Source organism: Staurois parvus, unplaced genomic scaffold, assembly GCF_062004578.1.
Source record: "Staurois parvus isolate SC_StPar_1 unplaced genomic scaffold, SC_StPar_1.0 ptg000961l, whole genome shotgun sequence".
Lineage (NCBI taxonomy): Eukaryota > Metazoa > Chordata > Amphibia > Anura > Ranidae > Staurois > Staurois parvus.
This window is the reverse complement of record NW_028318757.1, coordinates 1,223,736-1,240,551: the sequence shown is the minus strand read 5'-3', so window position 1 is coordinate 1,240,551 and position 16,816 is coordinate 1,223,736. Positions and strand designations below refer to the sequence as shown.

Here is a 16,816-nt window from a genome sequence, read left to right as displayed (position 1 = left end):
GCTGAGCTTTTTGTCAAGGTTGTAAAAGCAGGGGTTTTGGCCTTTGGGGACACATACAAGGTAACTTTTCCTGGGACATATTGAAGAGTGGATAGTTGAGTGTTGCTGGACAAAGGGACTGAAATGACAAAGGAGTATTTCCACTCTCCAGCATCACTTAACCGTGTATCTCGAATCAACAATGAACCATTAGGAAAACCCATTATCCTATCCCGGTAGTCCATAACATTCCCAACAACGCCATTGACCCAGACTAGGTGATTATTGATGGGACTCCACCAGGACACTTGTTTCCCCTCAGTCCCCTTAATTGCCACTGGCAGCAACACGGATTCCCCCTCTTGACAGTGGACCGGATTTTCATCAACGATTACGCTAATAAGTGGTCCATTCTCCTCTTCCATGGTAAGTCTGAACAGAAGGAGCATGAGAATAATCCATATCGACTTCATGGCTCTAAAAGGAAAGAAAACGCAACATTTTAGTTGATGTCCTTGACTCCATGGAATAGCTTCAGTTGGTTCACATGAACCCATTTATCTCTTGTCTTTTTGCCCTCATCTATTCTGATTTTATATACTGAAGGACTTAGTTTGTCAATAATGGGAAATGGCCCTTTCCATTTTTGGCTTAAGCAGTTGTCCAGCGGACGGAGTTCTAAGAACATGACTCTATCTCCTACTGCCCAAGTACATTCTCGAATCCCTTTGTCAAAATACGCCTTTGCTTTCTTTTGCATCTTACCCATGTGTGCTGCTGCAAACACATGGATCTCCTTTACCGCCTTTTCTAGTTTTAAGAGGTATTGATCCACGGAAAGTCTGTCTATGGTAGGGGTATGCATTTCTAGCCAAAGATGTTCTGGGAGTCTCATCTGCCTGCCTGTCAACACTTCAAAGGGTGTCAACCGGGTAGCGGATGAGGGTGTCGCTCGAATGGCCATGGCCAGTAAAGGCAATAGGTTATCCCAATTTTTACTGTTGATGTGGACAAATTTCTTTAGCATCATTTTAATCTGCCGATTGGCTCTTTCAACCTGACCTGAAGATTCTGGGTGATATGGGATGTGAAATTTTTGCTCCACTCCCAACATCTCTAGGCACGCTTTCATCACTTTTCCAGTAAAGTGGGACCCCTGATCTGACTCTATGGATGACGGGAGCCCCCATCTACTGAATACCTGTTCCACCAAAATCTTAGCAGTATTCTGTGCAGTGTTACTTTTGGTTGGGAAGATCTCTACCCATTTAGAGAACAGATCTGTGACTACCAAAACGTATTTGTTGTTTTTGGAAGTGACTGGCAAGGGTCCCATGTAATCCATTTGTAAGGCATTCCAGGGCCCTTCTTTCAATCGTATTCTTAAAGGGGCATTGATCTTCCTTGGTGCGGGATTAACCTGTGCACAGACAATACAACTGTCACAATACTGTTTCACATCTGTCATCATAGAAGGCCACCATCCTATGTTCTTGAGTCTCTCCAATGTTTTTCCTGACCCTTGATGACCCCCGGTAGGCAGGTCATGCACTAAGTAAATCATTTCATTTCTGTAATTTTCCGGAACCACCCAAGTTATTTCCTCTCCATGATGCAGTAATACTTTTTGGTCTTCTGACAGTGTGAGGCTTTTTATGCATTTTGCCAAAGTATTCCCTTCAGATAGTTCCTGAGTCTCATGTTTCAGTTTCTGAATTATTTCTTTAATGTTGTCATCCTGCCTTTGTATGTCTGAAATATCAGGCACTTCAATGCAGGATTTTGTGAAGGCGCAAACACTGGGGCACAAGGCTGGATCTTGTAAAGTGGAGGGAATTTCCCAGATCTCCCCCCTTTGTGCTCCTTGTTTGGCCAAGCAATCTGCCACGTCATTTTGTTCCCAGTAGGGGGCACTAGTGGAATGTCCTTTTACCTTACATACCCATGGTTTGACTGGCAGCTTTTGCACCAATGTGGTAATGTATCTCAAAAGGGATGCATGCTTAAGCGGAGACCCATCTGAGGACATGTACTGGTGGGTGTGCCAAAAGGGCAGAAATTCTGTGAGAGCATTGCACACCCAAGCTGAGTCAGAGTATAAGACAATTTCTTTGTCTCCTTTTATTAATTCTAGGGCATGCGCGATTGCAGCCATCTCAGCGAATTGTGCTGATTTGACTTGGCATGATCGACATATGGATATTTGTGTATTTCCTTTTGGATCACTAATGAAGATGCCAAACCCTGCATGTGGGGAACCATCCACATAAAAACATGATCCATCTGTGAAAATTTGGACTACATCTTCTGGGACTTCTTCCTTTGATGCAAGGGGTCTAAAGAATTGATGGGCATATGACTGTGGGGTGATATCACATTCATGTGGTACTCCCTGGTAAATAAGGCCATGGGCCCTGGTGGAAGGATTATTTGTGTGTTTTACTGTGATGTCTCGATCTTGGAGCAACAGAGCCCAATGGGCCAGTCTAGCATTGGATACATTGCCATCCTTCACTCTATCTGTTAGTAAAAATTTAGTAGGAGTGTGAGTTGTATGCAAGATGACTGGGTTGAGCCCTATGATGTATGTGAAGTATTTCACTGCCCAAAATGTAACAAGGAGGTGTTTTTCACATAGAGAGTACTTCATCTCCACAGGAGATAATATTTTAGAAGCATATGATATGGGTCTCTGTTGCCCATGAATTTCCTGTGACATAACAGCTGACATGGCTGTATCAGATATTGCAGTCTCAATGTGAAAGGGCAGTTGGTAATCTGGATTGGCTAAAGCTGGTGCTTGCGCTAATGCTTCTTTGAGCTCCTGCACTGCATTGGTGTGTTGCTCAGTCCAGTGCCATTGGGTATCCTTTTTCAACAGATCATATAATGGTGTAGACTTTTCAGCAAATTCAGGAATAAAAGCCCTTGAATAATTCACCAATCCTAGAAAAGATCTCAGAGTGGGGATGCTTACAGGCAGAGGTAATTGTAGAATGGTTTTTACCTTCTCGGTTGCTATCTTACGACCGTTTGCGGTTACTGTAATCCCCAGAAAAGACACAGATTCTTTTAACAATTGTGCCTTAATGGGATTACACTTCAGTCCCGCCTTCTCTAGGATCCGCAGTAGTTCCTCCAATAGCCGCAAATGTTCTTCTTTGTCACTCGTGGCTAATAACAAATCATCAACGTACTGAAAAAGATTCTTTGGAGAAGAAAAATCAGTTAAAATATCTCTCATGGTTGCATGAAATAAAGAAGGAGAATTATGAAATCCTTGCGGAAGACATGTGAATGTATATTGTTTCCCCAAAAACGTAAATGCAAATTTATATTGACATTCTTCTGACAAGGGGAGTGACCAAAAACCATTCGATATATCAAGCACTGTGAAATATTTGTGATTTGGATTCAACATGCTCAAGACGTCGGGGACAGATGCAACTGTGGGGGCGCAATTGTTGGTAACACTGTTTAACTTGCGGTAATCTATTGTTAATCTCCACGAATTGTCAGAATTTTTGCGAATTGGCCATATTGGCGCATTTGTTGTGGATACACATGGTCTGATGACCCTTTGGTCTAGAAGTGAATCTATTGTTTCCTGAATGTGACTGATAGCTTCCTGTGGAAAGGGGTATTGCTTTTGTGGAGCTGCATCCGGCCCACTAATGTGTATTGCTGTGTCTACCTTTCCACAGTCATGCTTATGTGTTGCAAAAGCTCCCTGCTGCCTTTCTATCATGGGCTGCAGAAGATCATGGTCTGGATGATCTTTTATGATCTGTAAGATGTCATATGTGGAATCGTTACGCTTGATAGCTGCAATTGTATGTGAATCAGGTATCACTATGGTGCTTGAATGATTGTTTGGAACCCCTTGCCATAGTAACAGATTGGTCAAGTCTAACATACATCCATTGGGAATTAAGAAGTCTGACCCCAGGAGGCTGGTTTCATTTGGCAAAGACATTAATGCAAGTGGCTGTTTTACTAATAACTCTCCAATTTGGATTGTCAGTGGTTTAGACAGAGCTGATTCGACAGTGTGCCCAGCAAAGCTCTGGAGATTTAACTGCTTTCCTGAAGACCATGTTGATTTTAATGGGTCTTTGTCATGCAGAATGGAAATGGCAGCCCCTGTATCTAAAACCATAGTTCGTTGACAGCCCCTAATCAATGCTGACACTTGAGGGCGCCCGCACCTATCCAGAGAAATAGGTGCCAAAATTTTGGGGCCTTGTAATTGTCAACATTGAAGGCTTTCCCCCTCTTTTTGGGGTGTTATTTGTGTTTCCTTTCTGGGGCATACCTGCAATGCATGTAACTGTTGCTGTAATTCTGCATAAGTAGGGGCTCTTTGTGTCTCACTGATCTGCTTGCCTTCTGATGCATGGCTATGAGGGTTTCCTCTTCCCCTGCCTCTATAAGCAAACTTCCCCCTAAATCCCCTCCCCTTACCTTGTAAGCTTTTGTTCCAATTGGGGTTGTATGGAGGATTGGATTCCCCTGGGGCATAGGGGCCTTCTATGGTGGTAGTTTTACATTGTAATGCTGCCACCTTCCTGAACAATTGTTTATCTTCCTTTTCTTTAAGCCTGTGTTGTTTATATGATTGTATTGCTTGAAATGATCTATGTATTAATCCGATCACTTCCTCATAGCTGTGTTTTCTGGGGTCTATCAAATGTTCACATTTTACTCGAATAGCCGGATGGGCATTATGAATCAATAAGTTTTTATATTCTATATCCTCCCGAGTTGCTTTCCCATTACTAGTGTTATACGCTGCCCACAATCTATTGGCATAAAGTAGAGGGTTTTCCTCGGTATCCTGTTTAATTTGATATGCCACCATCAAACCTATTGCTGAGGGGTTTATAACCTTCTGCAGTTCTGCCACTGTTTCTTTGTAACTCCCTTTTCCTTCCTTAATTAAATCTGGGAGTGCATTCCAGGTGTGGGAGTCAAGGGTTAATTGTAACACCTTAACCTGGTCACTAGGACTTCTCACACCTAGAAGCTCACACCTTTGTTGTACATTTGTTGCATGTGAAGTAATGTGTTCATTAGATTTAATTTTGCCAATGAAATCAGCCATACTCATAAGGGTTTTTACAGGTTGAGTAGGATATACATTAGATATTACCTCCTTTCCTTCACTGTCAAATCCTAGAAATGTTTGGTCACTTTCAGGAGAGGAGAAGATCTGGGTCCTACCCATGATGGGTACTTTGTCCTGATCCCCATTTGTGGATCTTTCATCCCCAATATCCTCAGTGTCTATAACAATGGTAAACTCTCTATTTTCCCGTGGGTCAGCAATTTCTCCCATAGCCACAGGAAAAGGAGAATTTGGATCCATATCTTCTTCTCCCCAATGCTCATCATAGTTTTCCCCAATTTCATAGGCACAGGTAGGTGCAGTTGCATTAATGTGTCCTAATCTGTTTGCCACAGCAGCCTGTCCTTTAAGGATTGAAATGTTTTGTAGCAGATGTGCCTCTCTTTGTTTGCACTGTGTATGATCTATAATTTTTCCTTTTTTTGTTTCCTGTAACTGATCTTGGACAACTTTGTATGCACTAATTATGTGGTCCCGTTCAGTCTCAACTTTTTCTAGCATGTCTTTATATTGTATTACTTCTTTTTGAGCTAATTTGCAATTTTTACTATTTTCCTCCTGGGAGGCTTTAACCATTTGATTAAGAGTAGTTAAGGTTTGTACCTGATTGTGTAAAGCTGTGTTTTCTTTTTCCTTTTCAGTTACTTTAACATTGGCATTATCAACTATCTCTTCCAATTGTTGTATTTTAGTACTCATAGCCATGCAGGCAGCATACATGCCGGCCATTGCTATACCTTTAAGCTTTTTATTCTTTTTGGATGTTTTTACCTGTTCTTCAAATAGCTCCTTGACATAGGCCCAAGGAGATTCTTTTAATTTGGCATCACAGGCAAATTCATTGCTCTTATTTTTAAGAGTGTAAGCTGCAACAAAACTTTCTAAACTAGACATGGTAGCCATTATTAACAGATGTTGTACACAATTTATAATTCACAACTTTGAAATTTGCAGTTGGGTTATACTGTGGCAATTGAGATTACAAGCATATAATTAAGGAAAGCGATCCCAAAATATGGTAAACAATATATAACTCCAGCACACAAAACAATTTTAACCCTAGTCAGAGACCCAAAATATTTTGTACACAAGAGTGGAGTCTGTAATTACAATAAACTCTACCCTGGCTCCTACACCCAAAACACAATAGGCCAAGCAGCCAAGTGGAACAATATTGTTGCCCTGCAGTGTTTACTGTAAACACACTGTGAACAATAGTGTAGGTGAGCCTCTGGACAGACAAAATAAATGGTAAACAAGCAGTGTTAGAGCAATAATTACTAAATTCAATTCAAAGTACCAATAACAAATTTAGTTAAAAAAAAAATTGTCAGTGTGGTTCGGCTTTAACCTAACAGAAAAAATATTGCTCAGGTGTATTATAATACGCTAATGGAAACTTATTTTGCCCTGCAACCAAAAGAAAAACTATCTGCAATATTATTTCCACTCTAACAACTATGAGGTTAGTAAATGCCTTCAACACATCATTAATAATAAAAAAAAAAAACTTCTCCTGTAGCTTAGTTTAAACTTGTCAAGAGAGGAAAGCACAACAAAAAAAAAATAATATTAAAAAAAAAAAAAATAACACTAGAAATTAACTAAATAAATGAATTTCAGGATTTTTTTTTTTTTTCAAAACAACGAATGCAACACTCTTTCAGTGCCTTTACAAGAAAAACAATAAAACAAAACCCAACAATAATTCAAGAGAAATGAAGCTTGGTAAGCTCAAAAGAAACAAACAAGTAAAAACAATATGGTCCCATCAGTACATCCTCCCCATTAAATTGACCGGTTTTTAATGGTTCTTCTAACATACTATTTCAGTATAATTGCGGGACATTTATGAAGAAGAGAAAAAAAAAAAAAAAAAAATTCTGTGGAGTATCCTCCCTCTTTTTAGAGTTCTTCTAATATCCACTTAAAAATGTAAAAGGTACCTTTTTTTTTTTTTTTTTTTTTTTTTAACTAGATAGGGTTGCTGTAACCTTCCAAACTACCGGCAAACTGACTCAGTTTAAAGCCACCCCAATAACCTTAACTTGCATTACGCAAATCTCGGGGTTGTTGTATTAAATACTCTCAGTCTCGGGTCCTGCCGCAGTGGTCGCCAATTATGTTGACCAAATCTATGGAATATGAAATATAATATTTCTCTGATATGATTTGATTAACCTTAATGAGAGTTCTTTGACCAAGAGTGAAAGGTTTAACACAACAACCAAAATTTATTGGTGAATAGTAGGGAGGTCTAAACTAACATACCACAATCTATCTATTTAACAATAAGAAAAAGAGAAACAAAATGTATATGATTCACCCAATGAATTAAAGCATATACTATTCATACCCTAAACCCACAAACAGCAAGACAGACAACACAACACATACGACAATCATGTATACATATAAGTGCCAGAGAAATGTCCTGATATTTACCAATGGTGTAGCATGGGGGCCCCCAGGATCGGTGTATCTTCTCTCCTGTCTTCCTCCAAACCTACCCTGATATACACTTATCTCCCATAGACTTGCATGGGGCCATCCTGATTGGTAGAACTATCCAATCCATCTTCCATATCTGACGTATCTCATCCAGGATTGGACAGTTTCCCCATCCTATATTGCTTACATAACTCAGCCCCATCCCAGAACCTCCCCTTTTAGTGATAAAATTACATATGCCAGGTCATGGCACCGAGGCGTCTGGATCCAGGCTTTCTCATCAAAATTCCCTCCATCCTTGAGAGTTTGGAGGGAACCTTAGGTCATAGCCTGGTAAAACTGCATTCCCCAGATAGCCATCCCATTGCATATCTAAAGAGAGGGTACTTTGAAGTGGCCCTCATATAAACAAAGAGATTTAAATGGCCTGGCCTAGATCGTTATGTGGGCCCCATAAAGTCTGAGATAAGGTAGTTAATTTAGTGGTTGCCCCCTCTCACACAATAGAACATTCCTTGTGGCATGCACCTGTTTACACACCAAACATTCCTCCAATACAATACAAAGCTATCTCTACAACTTGATCACTTGTTTCAATGTCTATGTACAACACACCGCTATCAAACCAAGCTCTGATATTTCCAGCTTTGTAGTTTGGTTATATAGCTAGAAAAATATCTATTTACAGTTGCTGATGAAGATTATACATAAACCCCTCATAAGTCAACATCACCCCACCCCCACCAGACAGTCTGGCACCGGGTTTTCCCCACCCACAACAAAACCCTACAACCAACAATACAGTAAGAACTCTATAGAAATGAAAGTCTACAAGTTCAAATTACCCTAAAGAAACAGTGTAGAATGCCTGTCTACATAACAGCTGCTAAACATACAGCTTTACAAAGGGGAGAAAACTGAAACAGAAAGGGCAAAATGTTATCACAAAGGAACGGTTCGTCACAGTAGCTGCACTTGGATGAACTAATCCTAAACCTTTATCACAGCACCAGAGTCCAAAAAATATTGGAGCCAGCCGTGGTGTCTCCAGTATGTCCCTCCACATGAGAAACCTCTCCCTAGGTCTAGATAAGCTGTCCCTTTCCAGCGTGGATCCTGTCCCTACTCTATCCACTTTTAACTGTGTGCCAGCTGCAGTAGGGCATTGCTGTTTATTAGCATTGCCCCCATTAGAGATGGCCATTGAGGTCACCCAGTGTTGCAGCATGCAGTGCCCGACTGGGCTATTGCTCCCCTGGTGGCACCTATGGAGGCTGCAGAGGAACAATATTCCCCTTATCCTCAAATCTCTCTGTACAGCAGCCAACAACACTGTGGAGAGGATAAACCACAGCTGCGTACACGTTGTCAAAAGATATTGTATTGTAAATATTAACATTCACAATATAAGTGAAAACAATTATGACTTTAACCACTTGTCCTCCCAGAGGATTTACCCCCCTTAATAACCAGGCCTCTTTTTGCTACTCAGCACTGCACTAATTCAACTGATAAGTGCGCAATCATGCATTGCTGTACCCAAATTAAATTTACGGCCTTTTTTTCACACAAATAGAGCTTTCTTTCGGTGGTATTTGATCACCTGTGCGCTTTTTATTTTTTGCGCTATAAACAAAAAAAGACAGAAAATTTGGAAGAAAAATGATATTTTTTACTTTTGGCTATAAAAAATATATAGTAAACTCAAAGTTAGTCATAAATTTAGGCCAAAATGTATTCTGCTACGTTTTTGGTAAAAAAAATCCCAATAAGTATACATTGATTGCTTTGTGTGAAAGTTATAGCGTCTACAAACTATGGTATAGATACGGCAATTTACACCATTGTTTTGCTATACAGCGCTGCACTAGTTTGTATTTCAATGATTTTTATTCGTTTTTAAACATTTAAAAAAACAGGAGCAACAAGACACGTCCATGCAGAGGCCATCAACTGCATATAAAAAAAAAAAGAAAATAGTGCTCTAGCACCAAAAGAGCAAAAGGTGTGCCCACGCAGGGGCTATCAATGGCACATAAATGACAAAAACAGTGGTATAACATCAACAGTAACTCAAACCAAAGGCAGCTATCCACCGCCACACAAAGAACAAACAGCAATAGAAAAGGAAGGAGAAGTACAAAAGGAAAAAGATGAGCAGCGGTTCGGGAATGCCAGTACCGAGCAACATCACAAACCCAGACTAGCCGGGGGGGAGCATGGGAAGGGCATATTGCAACCATCCGTTGGGAGTCGTTACAAATACTCGACATCTGTTCATTAAGCATCAAAGTGGTCATGCGGTCCCGCATACCCCTGAAGAGAGACAAACGGGTGCTTTCATGCCTGAGCAATTGTTCTAGTGGCCAACAAAAACAAATAGGAAGCCAACTTCTGCTGGTGAGCCAAGAGGCCCGCTATGGAACAGTGAAGCAAAGCACACAGAGCACCCCGGCGTATGGAGAGAAGGAACAAGGTAAAAAGGGGGCCAAACACATGAGACCAAAAACCAATCAGTCTTGGGCATGACCACCAGATATGCAATACATCACCACGATGGCCACAACCTCGAAAGCATCGATCACTGCAGGCAGGGTTTGCCTGGGCCAAACGAGCTAAAACCCAATACCAGCGAAACAATACTTTATATGCCGACTCCAGCGTAGTCGTATTAAAGGAACATTTAGCTATAAACGACCAGGCCCTATTCCAGTCCTCCAGATCCATGACTGCCCCCAGGTCGCGCTCCCATTGAGCGACATATGAGAGAGAAGTATACATAGAGCATCTGTTCAAAGTTGCATAAAGAAGGGAAATAAGGGCCGGGGTGCCCGGACGCTGTTAGCAAAGCTGTTCAAAGGCAGATTTCCCAAAGAGAATTCCAGGTGAGGAAGGACCGAGGAAAAAAAGTCAAAAAGTGGCACACCTGCGAAAAACCATTGGCCACCCACCAAGAAAATGCCCTTGGTTGATCTAAACCTGATGGGAAAAGAGGGTTATTAACAATTGGGAGAAAAGGTAGGAAAGGTGACATTAGGCCACTGGAGTAGCGTACCGAGTCCCACACTTGAAGACCATGGAGCAAAATTGGACTGAGTGTCATAGGGCGTAGGGCAGAGGGAAGCCATATAAGCGTCGATGTTGCAATAGGGGCACAATTAGTTCCAGCAGGACCCAGAGAGGAACATCAGAGGAAGCGTGCAACATAGACAACGGGGCAATCTGGCTCGTTTGATAATACTTACTTACATTAGGCACCCCCAGACCACCCTGGAGTCTATGAACAAAAAGCGTATTTCTGGAGACTCTGGGGCACTTATTGGCCCAGATAAAATGCATAATCTTCGCCTGAATAAACCCAAAGAAATGGGGAGGAACCCGCACTGGGAGGGTGCGAAAATAGTATAACAATTTCGGCATGATGGTAATTTTTACTGAATTATCCTGTCCTATCCAAGACAGGTGCGGAAATTGCCAGGAGTGCATAAGAGAGGACACAGAGCGAAGCAATGCATAATAATTTGCAGCAAACAATGAGTCATAGGTGGGGGTCAAGTGAATGCCTAGGTATTCAAGAGAAGAGGAAGCCTATTTGTAAGGTAAGTGGGATTGTAGGCATGAAACCAAATCTGAGGCCAAAATAATATTGAGAGCGACAGTCTTATCCAAATTAAAACGGAGACCCGAAATCAAGGCGAAGCGCACAAGAACCTGTTGTGAATTTGGAAGTGTCGCCAGGGGATTAGTGAGAGTCAAGAGGGCATCATCCACAAAAAGGTTCAACTTAAACTCCTGCCCCACGTATGGAACACCCGATACATTACAATCGGCCCGGAGCGCTAAAGCCAGCAGCTCAAGCATCAGGACACAGAGCGCCGGGGACAGAGGGCAGCCCTGTCTTGTCCCTTGCCAAATAGGAAAGGGATCTGAAAAATACCCAGCGTATTTATGGAAGCCGAGGGGGAAGAATACAAGGCTTGAATCTAAGAAAGAGTAGAATGCCCAAAACCCCAACGAGACAGCACAAACCGCAGATATTCCCAGGATAGAGAATCAAAGGCTTTATATATGTCTAAGGACAATAAGAATCATGGGATTTTCCAGTGTTGTAGAAAGTGTATAAGATGGACCACCTTACGAGCGTTATCACCCGCCTGCCTCCCAGGGACGAAACCTACTTGGTCCCTGTGGACCGGACTACATAAATATTTATTGATACGAAGACTAAGGATCTTGCCCAATATCTTCAGGTCTTCTTTAAGAAGAGAAATGGGCCGAAAGGCTTGTGGTTCCTGCACAGCATCGGTTGTCTTAGGAATCATGAAGATATGAGCTCTAAGCGAGTCTGGAGAGGGCAAAGAGCTCTGTCGTAACACGTTGAAATTATCAGCCAAGAAGGGCACCAACAGGGTTGCAAATTTCTTATGATAGAGACCGGAAAAGCCATCGGGACCTGGGGCAGCAGTGGACTGTAGAGATTTGATAGGGAAACAATCTGCTGGGGATTAGAAGTACAGCCACCCATGGGAAGTTGCAATCGGATCGGTTTGTGTGGTTTCCCCACAGAATTGAGTTTCCTGGCCAGCATCGGACCCGGCTTATTAGCACAGGAATAAAATTTATGTTTGGTCCAACGCAGGGCCCGTTCTGCCTCCAAAGAAGCAAGTAGGTCTAACTCTGCAGCCAGAGTGTCCCGTACGTTTTTATGAGCCGTGGATGGAAATGACTTCCAACGAGCATCCGCAAAGGCCAGTAGAGAATGAAGATCCAAAAGTCGGTGCTCTCACTCCCACTTTTGAGCTGGCGCCAGCTGTATAATGTGACCCCGCACCGTGGCTTTATGCGCCTCCCACAGGGGCACTGCCGAAGAGACAGATCTCGAGTTTTCTGTACAGTATGTACTGTACGTAAGAAAGATTCTATTTGTTGGCAGGTAACCTGAGTGGTCAATAGAGATTCATTAATGCCCCAGTGAAAGGGGTGCCTTACCGACCCAGAGAGGGCAAGGAGGAGCACCAGGGGATCATGGTCCAAACAGGGCGAGGAGGGAATAGATATCTGCCTGACCAAGGGAAGCTGCTGGACATGCATGAATATATGGTCAATTCTACAAAAACTGTCATGAGGATTGGAATAGAATGTAAAGTTGCACTCAGTTGGGTGAAGTTCCCTCCAGATGTCCACCAGCCCCGCCGTCTGCAAGAGAGAGCGCATACATTCCTCTAGCACTAAGTCATGAGAAGGGGCCACCCCCGGGCATAGCGCCTATCCAAAGCGGAATCCAAGGTGACATTTGAATCTCCCAAAAGAAGAAGACCCTTGGAGTGTCGGGAAACGATGGTGCAAAGATGAGAAAAAAATTTATGCTGAAAGCATAAATTTTTTCTCATTAAGAGGCGTAGTAAGAGACAAAAGTAACCTCCTGGTCCCAGAGAGTGCCCTGTAGGAGCAAATACCTGCCAGTGGGGTCCGCTATATTCTGAGTGCAGACAAAGGGGAGATTGTGTTTAAAAGCTATCAGTATACACTGGCGTTTCTCAGAAGCCGAGGCCGTGTAAAAAGTGGGATAATGGGGCGAAAGATACCGTGGAGTGGAGGACTGAGAAAACCTGGTTTTCTGCAAACACACCACGTCAGTTTGTTGTGGTTTGAGGTGATGAAAAACTTTAGCCCGCTTCTGAGGTGAATTGAAGCCTTGAACATATTGTGACTGTACTTTCAAAAAGGGTGAGGCCATGGCGGTATCAGCACAGCACGCTCAGCAGAAAAAGCATAAGTCAGCCAACAATTTCCACTCCCAATGGCGATCGGACCATGGCGTCTTGAAACTCTGCATAAAACAACAACAGGAAAACCAGAGAAGAGAAGAAAACAAGAAAAGAAGACAACATAAAGAGTACAATCGTATCACGCTAATGGTGACGTGCCTCCTACACTTGTAGGATATCAGTTGGGGGTGGCTCTACCACCGAACACATGGCTGAAAATGAAAACATCAAAAACATAAACCCTCGTGGGTAAATAGGCCATAAACACAACATAACGGACCTCCCCATTGGAGACCAAGCTAAACTTGGGGACCAACCCCCTCCAGGAGGACGACTACAGGTTGCAGTGGATCCCCACAACACAGCCCAAGTGGTCCCCCACCAACCTCTCAGTAGAATCAACATCCCGGCACCCAACTGGGCCCACCCCGGAGTCCAAGGGAACTATCAGCCCATTCCACTAACGTGAACCCAAACAATGTCACCTAAACCCGTAGTAGGCCGCAACGGCAAAAAGTCATAGTCCGCAAGTCCAGGAGGTGACCCCCCCTCCTACTCAGGGATGCAACCCAAGGGAACAGGCCGGACCACGCCCAGTCCTGGAACACTAACAAACTGGGGATGTCTTAACCTCTTCACGTCGGCTGAACGCAAATGTGCGGCCTCCCGTCGTCTGGGCCTAGACACCGAGTGGCCGCACATTTGCGTTCTATTAAAAAAGGACATAAGTGCTGAGAGCACGCATCCTGCGCGCTCCCAGCACACATGTCCGGTGCTCACGGAAAGGTCCCGATCTCCTCTTTCGATCGGGACCTTTCCCGATCATGTGACTGCCGTGACAATGCTACAGATGGAGCCTTTCCGCACAGGCTAATGGTCATGCCTTCAACCTGCGAGTCCCCTAAGATTTTCCATCTTTTTTCTCTTCTATGGTCATCCCACTGATAGACCTGCCTGATTGCTACAGGTCCCTGAGATTGCAGCCGGCCCCGGATTCGGGATCTGAAGACAGCGCAATGGCCTGACTCCTCTAAGACTCCCCACAGGGGGCTCTATGGCCGCTTCCAGCCCAATGGCCTCTCCTGCGCACAGTAAGCCACGGCACGAGATCTAACTGTCCTTAATCCTCACATACTCCTGCCACTCATGTGCACTCTTTACTAGTTGCCTGCAGTTTGCCTCTATTTCTCACATTTCACCACTGTTTCGTTCCAAGAGTCCCGGTTGCTCATCTACCTCCTATTTGTTGTTCATTGGACTTCCATTTTTCTCAGTATACTATTTGACTGCCTAGAGAGTAGCCAATGTTCCAGGGGTCAGACCCACAGTCATTGACCGGTTGATATCAGACAGGCATCTCTCCCTCATCTCTGCCCTAATGGAAGACGAGTATTATCCATACTACAATCGGCTCTTCCTCCCTGGCCGAAGACCAAAATTCTCAGCTCTTTCTCTGTTGCTGATACTAAGCATCCCGGATCCCCCAGCAGGCCCTTCGCCTCCCATTAGCTTACGATCCTTTCCACGAACTGGAATACCACGGATTCTAACTTAATGATGGCTTCCTGGTCGATTGTCCTCCATTAGCCTCATCTTCTGTGGATCCCCAGAGCCTCATCCTGCCACATTTGAAGACGTCCTGCTACTTCTGAGGAAACATCCAGATAAACTCTGCTCTTCCTCTACTCGCTTCGGATTGCTCTGCACAGCCTGACTCTTCAGAAGAGACCTCAGCTAACTTAGTACAGTATACAATATATATGGGAATGTGATTGAGGCCTTGTGCCTCGCTCGGAGGATGGATTGGGGAGGCGGGGATATTGTGTGCTAGGAATTTATTGAAGCCTATAGGGGATTGATGCAGATATTACTTCACCATGTTTTTGTTTTTGTGAACGAGCATCACCTCTCCCTGCTCCCTATTAGACCATCCAGTTCGGATTTGCCTTCTTCTTCCTTGTCTATCACCGCTTTTTGACCTTGCTGAGGAGGTAAATTCGGGGGTTCTCGCACTACCGATACTTCCCCTATGCCCTCCCCCCGCCTCCCTGTTCCCCCCATCTTCTCTGATACGTGAGAGGTAATGCTTGTCCCTTTGATAATGTAAGGGCCTTCGATAATTTATTTTTACCTTTACATATAATACTTAGCCTTTTTCATTTTCATTGGTACAATGGCTGGCTTTGATCCTAGGGAGATACGAATGTTACTGCATGTTAATTTGGGGCTCAATGTTGTTTTGTCTGTTTTTGCACTGATTTTCACTTGTATTGATTATGTTGACCTGTTATATCTCTGCTCCTTGTAAGGGGATACTTGTAATACTCGCTACGGCCTTTCACAATTCCGCTTATTGTCATGTCTCCCTTACTTGTCCTGATATTGTCTCAATATAATCCGACATTTTACACATATTTGTCTCCTCTGCACCTTGATACTCTATGTACATATCGAGTAGGGGTATGCCATGATTGGATTTTTACCACTCATATTGTACCCCTGTCCCAGCCAACTCATTTGTGTCCCTTGCATGTTACACGCCCTGCTACTTTCCAGAGACGATCGAAGACCTATCCTACATATTATGCCCCAAGGTTATTCTGCAACATATGCCACTGTCGAACCCCTCCTCTCCAAACCCTACTTTTCCATTTTTTAACTCATTATAATGTGGCTACCGGCCGGCAGCTGTTCTCAGTTCAACGTCTACTTCGTTCCCCACACAGTAAGCTCTTACTGAACCTTTTTACGGCTCTTATCACTATCCCAACTTCTTCATTTTCTTCTTCCTCCTCTTTGAGTTCTTCTCTTATCTCTCTGATTCTTCTCCTCTTTCCTAGTCTCTTCTTTCCTCATGTGGAATAGCGGGTCTCTTCCTCAAGCCGTTCACCCTTAATATCTCTTCCTCTCATTTTATTTTTTCTCTTGGGAGTGTTCCTATTTCCTCTCATTCCCCCCCCCCTTTTTTTTTTCTTTCCTCTTCCTCCTCCCCACTCCCCTTACCCCCAGTGCGCTGCATCATCAGATTTCCGCAATACTGACTTGTAATCATGCCTTCCTCCACCTCAGTCTCCTGACCATTGTCCTTGAAAATCCTTTCACTTAATACCAAGGGTCTGAACACACCCGAAAAGCGTTCTATGCTGCTCTCTCACCTGCATAAACAAAAAGCGGATGTAGTCTTCCTTCAGGAAACGCACTTTCACCAAGATTCCATTCCCAAGCTTTTCAACTTCCATTTTCCCACAGTCCTCCATGCCACCAACCCTTTGGCCAAATCGAAGGGGGTGGCTATTTTATTCGCTAGACATCTCCCTTTCATTATTTCTGACTCCATTGCATATCCTGAGGGCAGATATTTGTTTATAAAGGGCTCCTTTGCCAACAGACCCAGCACGTTTGCTAATGTTTATGCTCCCAACACCAAACAGATCTCTTTCATGCGCTCAATCACTACTGCCCTAGCTGCTTTCCAATCAGGTGTATTGAT

At 43.4% G+C, this 16,816-nt stretch overlaps 1 protein-coding gene across 1 annotated transcript; it reads right to left on the bottom strand.

The window, feature by feature from the left end:
- Nucleotides 1–481: 481 nt before the first annotated feature.
- Nucleotides 482–16,583, bottom strand: LOC149441658 (protein NYNRIN-like). The gene is made up of 3 exons (XM_089657070.1): nucleotides 16,482–16,583; nucleotides 5,132–5,446; nucleotides 482–3,187 (listed from the first exon to the last, which is right to left on the bottom strand). The coding sequence occupies exons 1-3, from the start codon at nucleotides 16,581–16,583 to the stop codon at nucleotides 482–484; spliced, it is 3,123 nt and encodes a 1,040-aa protein (XP_089513196.1).
- Nucleotides 16,584–16,816: the final 233 nt, after the last annotated feature.

Excerpts from the sequence above, each read along its gene's own strand:
- LOC149441658 (XM_089657070.1), bottom strand. The coding sequence starts at position 16,583 with ATGGAGGACTGTGGGAAAATGGAAGTTGAAAAGCTTGGGAATGGAATC. Across the intron at positions 5,447-16,481 it reads TCCGCTTTTTGTTTATGCAG|GCTGCTGTGGCAAACAGATT; the intron begins GTGAGAGAGCAG and ends CTTAAAGGACAG. Across the intron at positions 3,188-5,131 it reads TTGACAGTGAAGGAAAGGAG|AATCTTTTTCAGTACGTTGA; the intron begins GTAATATCTAAT and ends TCTTCTCCAAAG.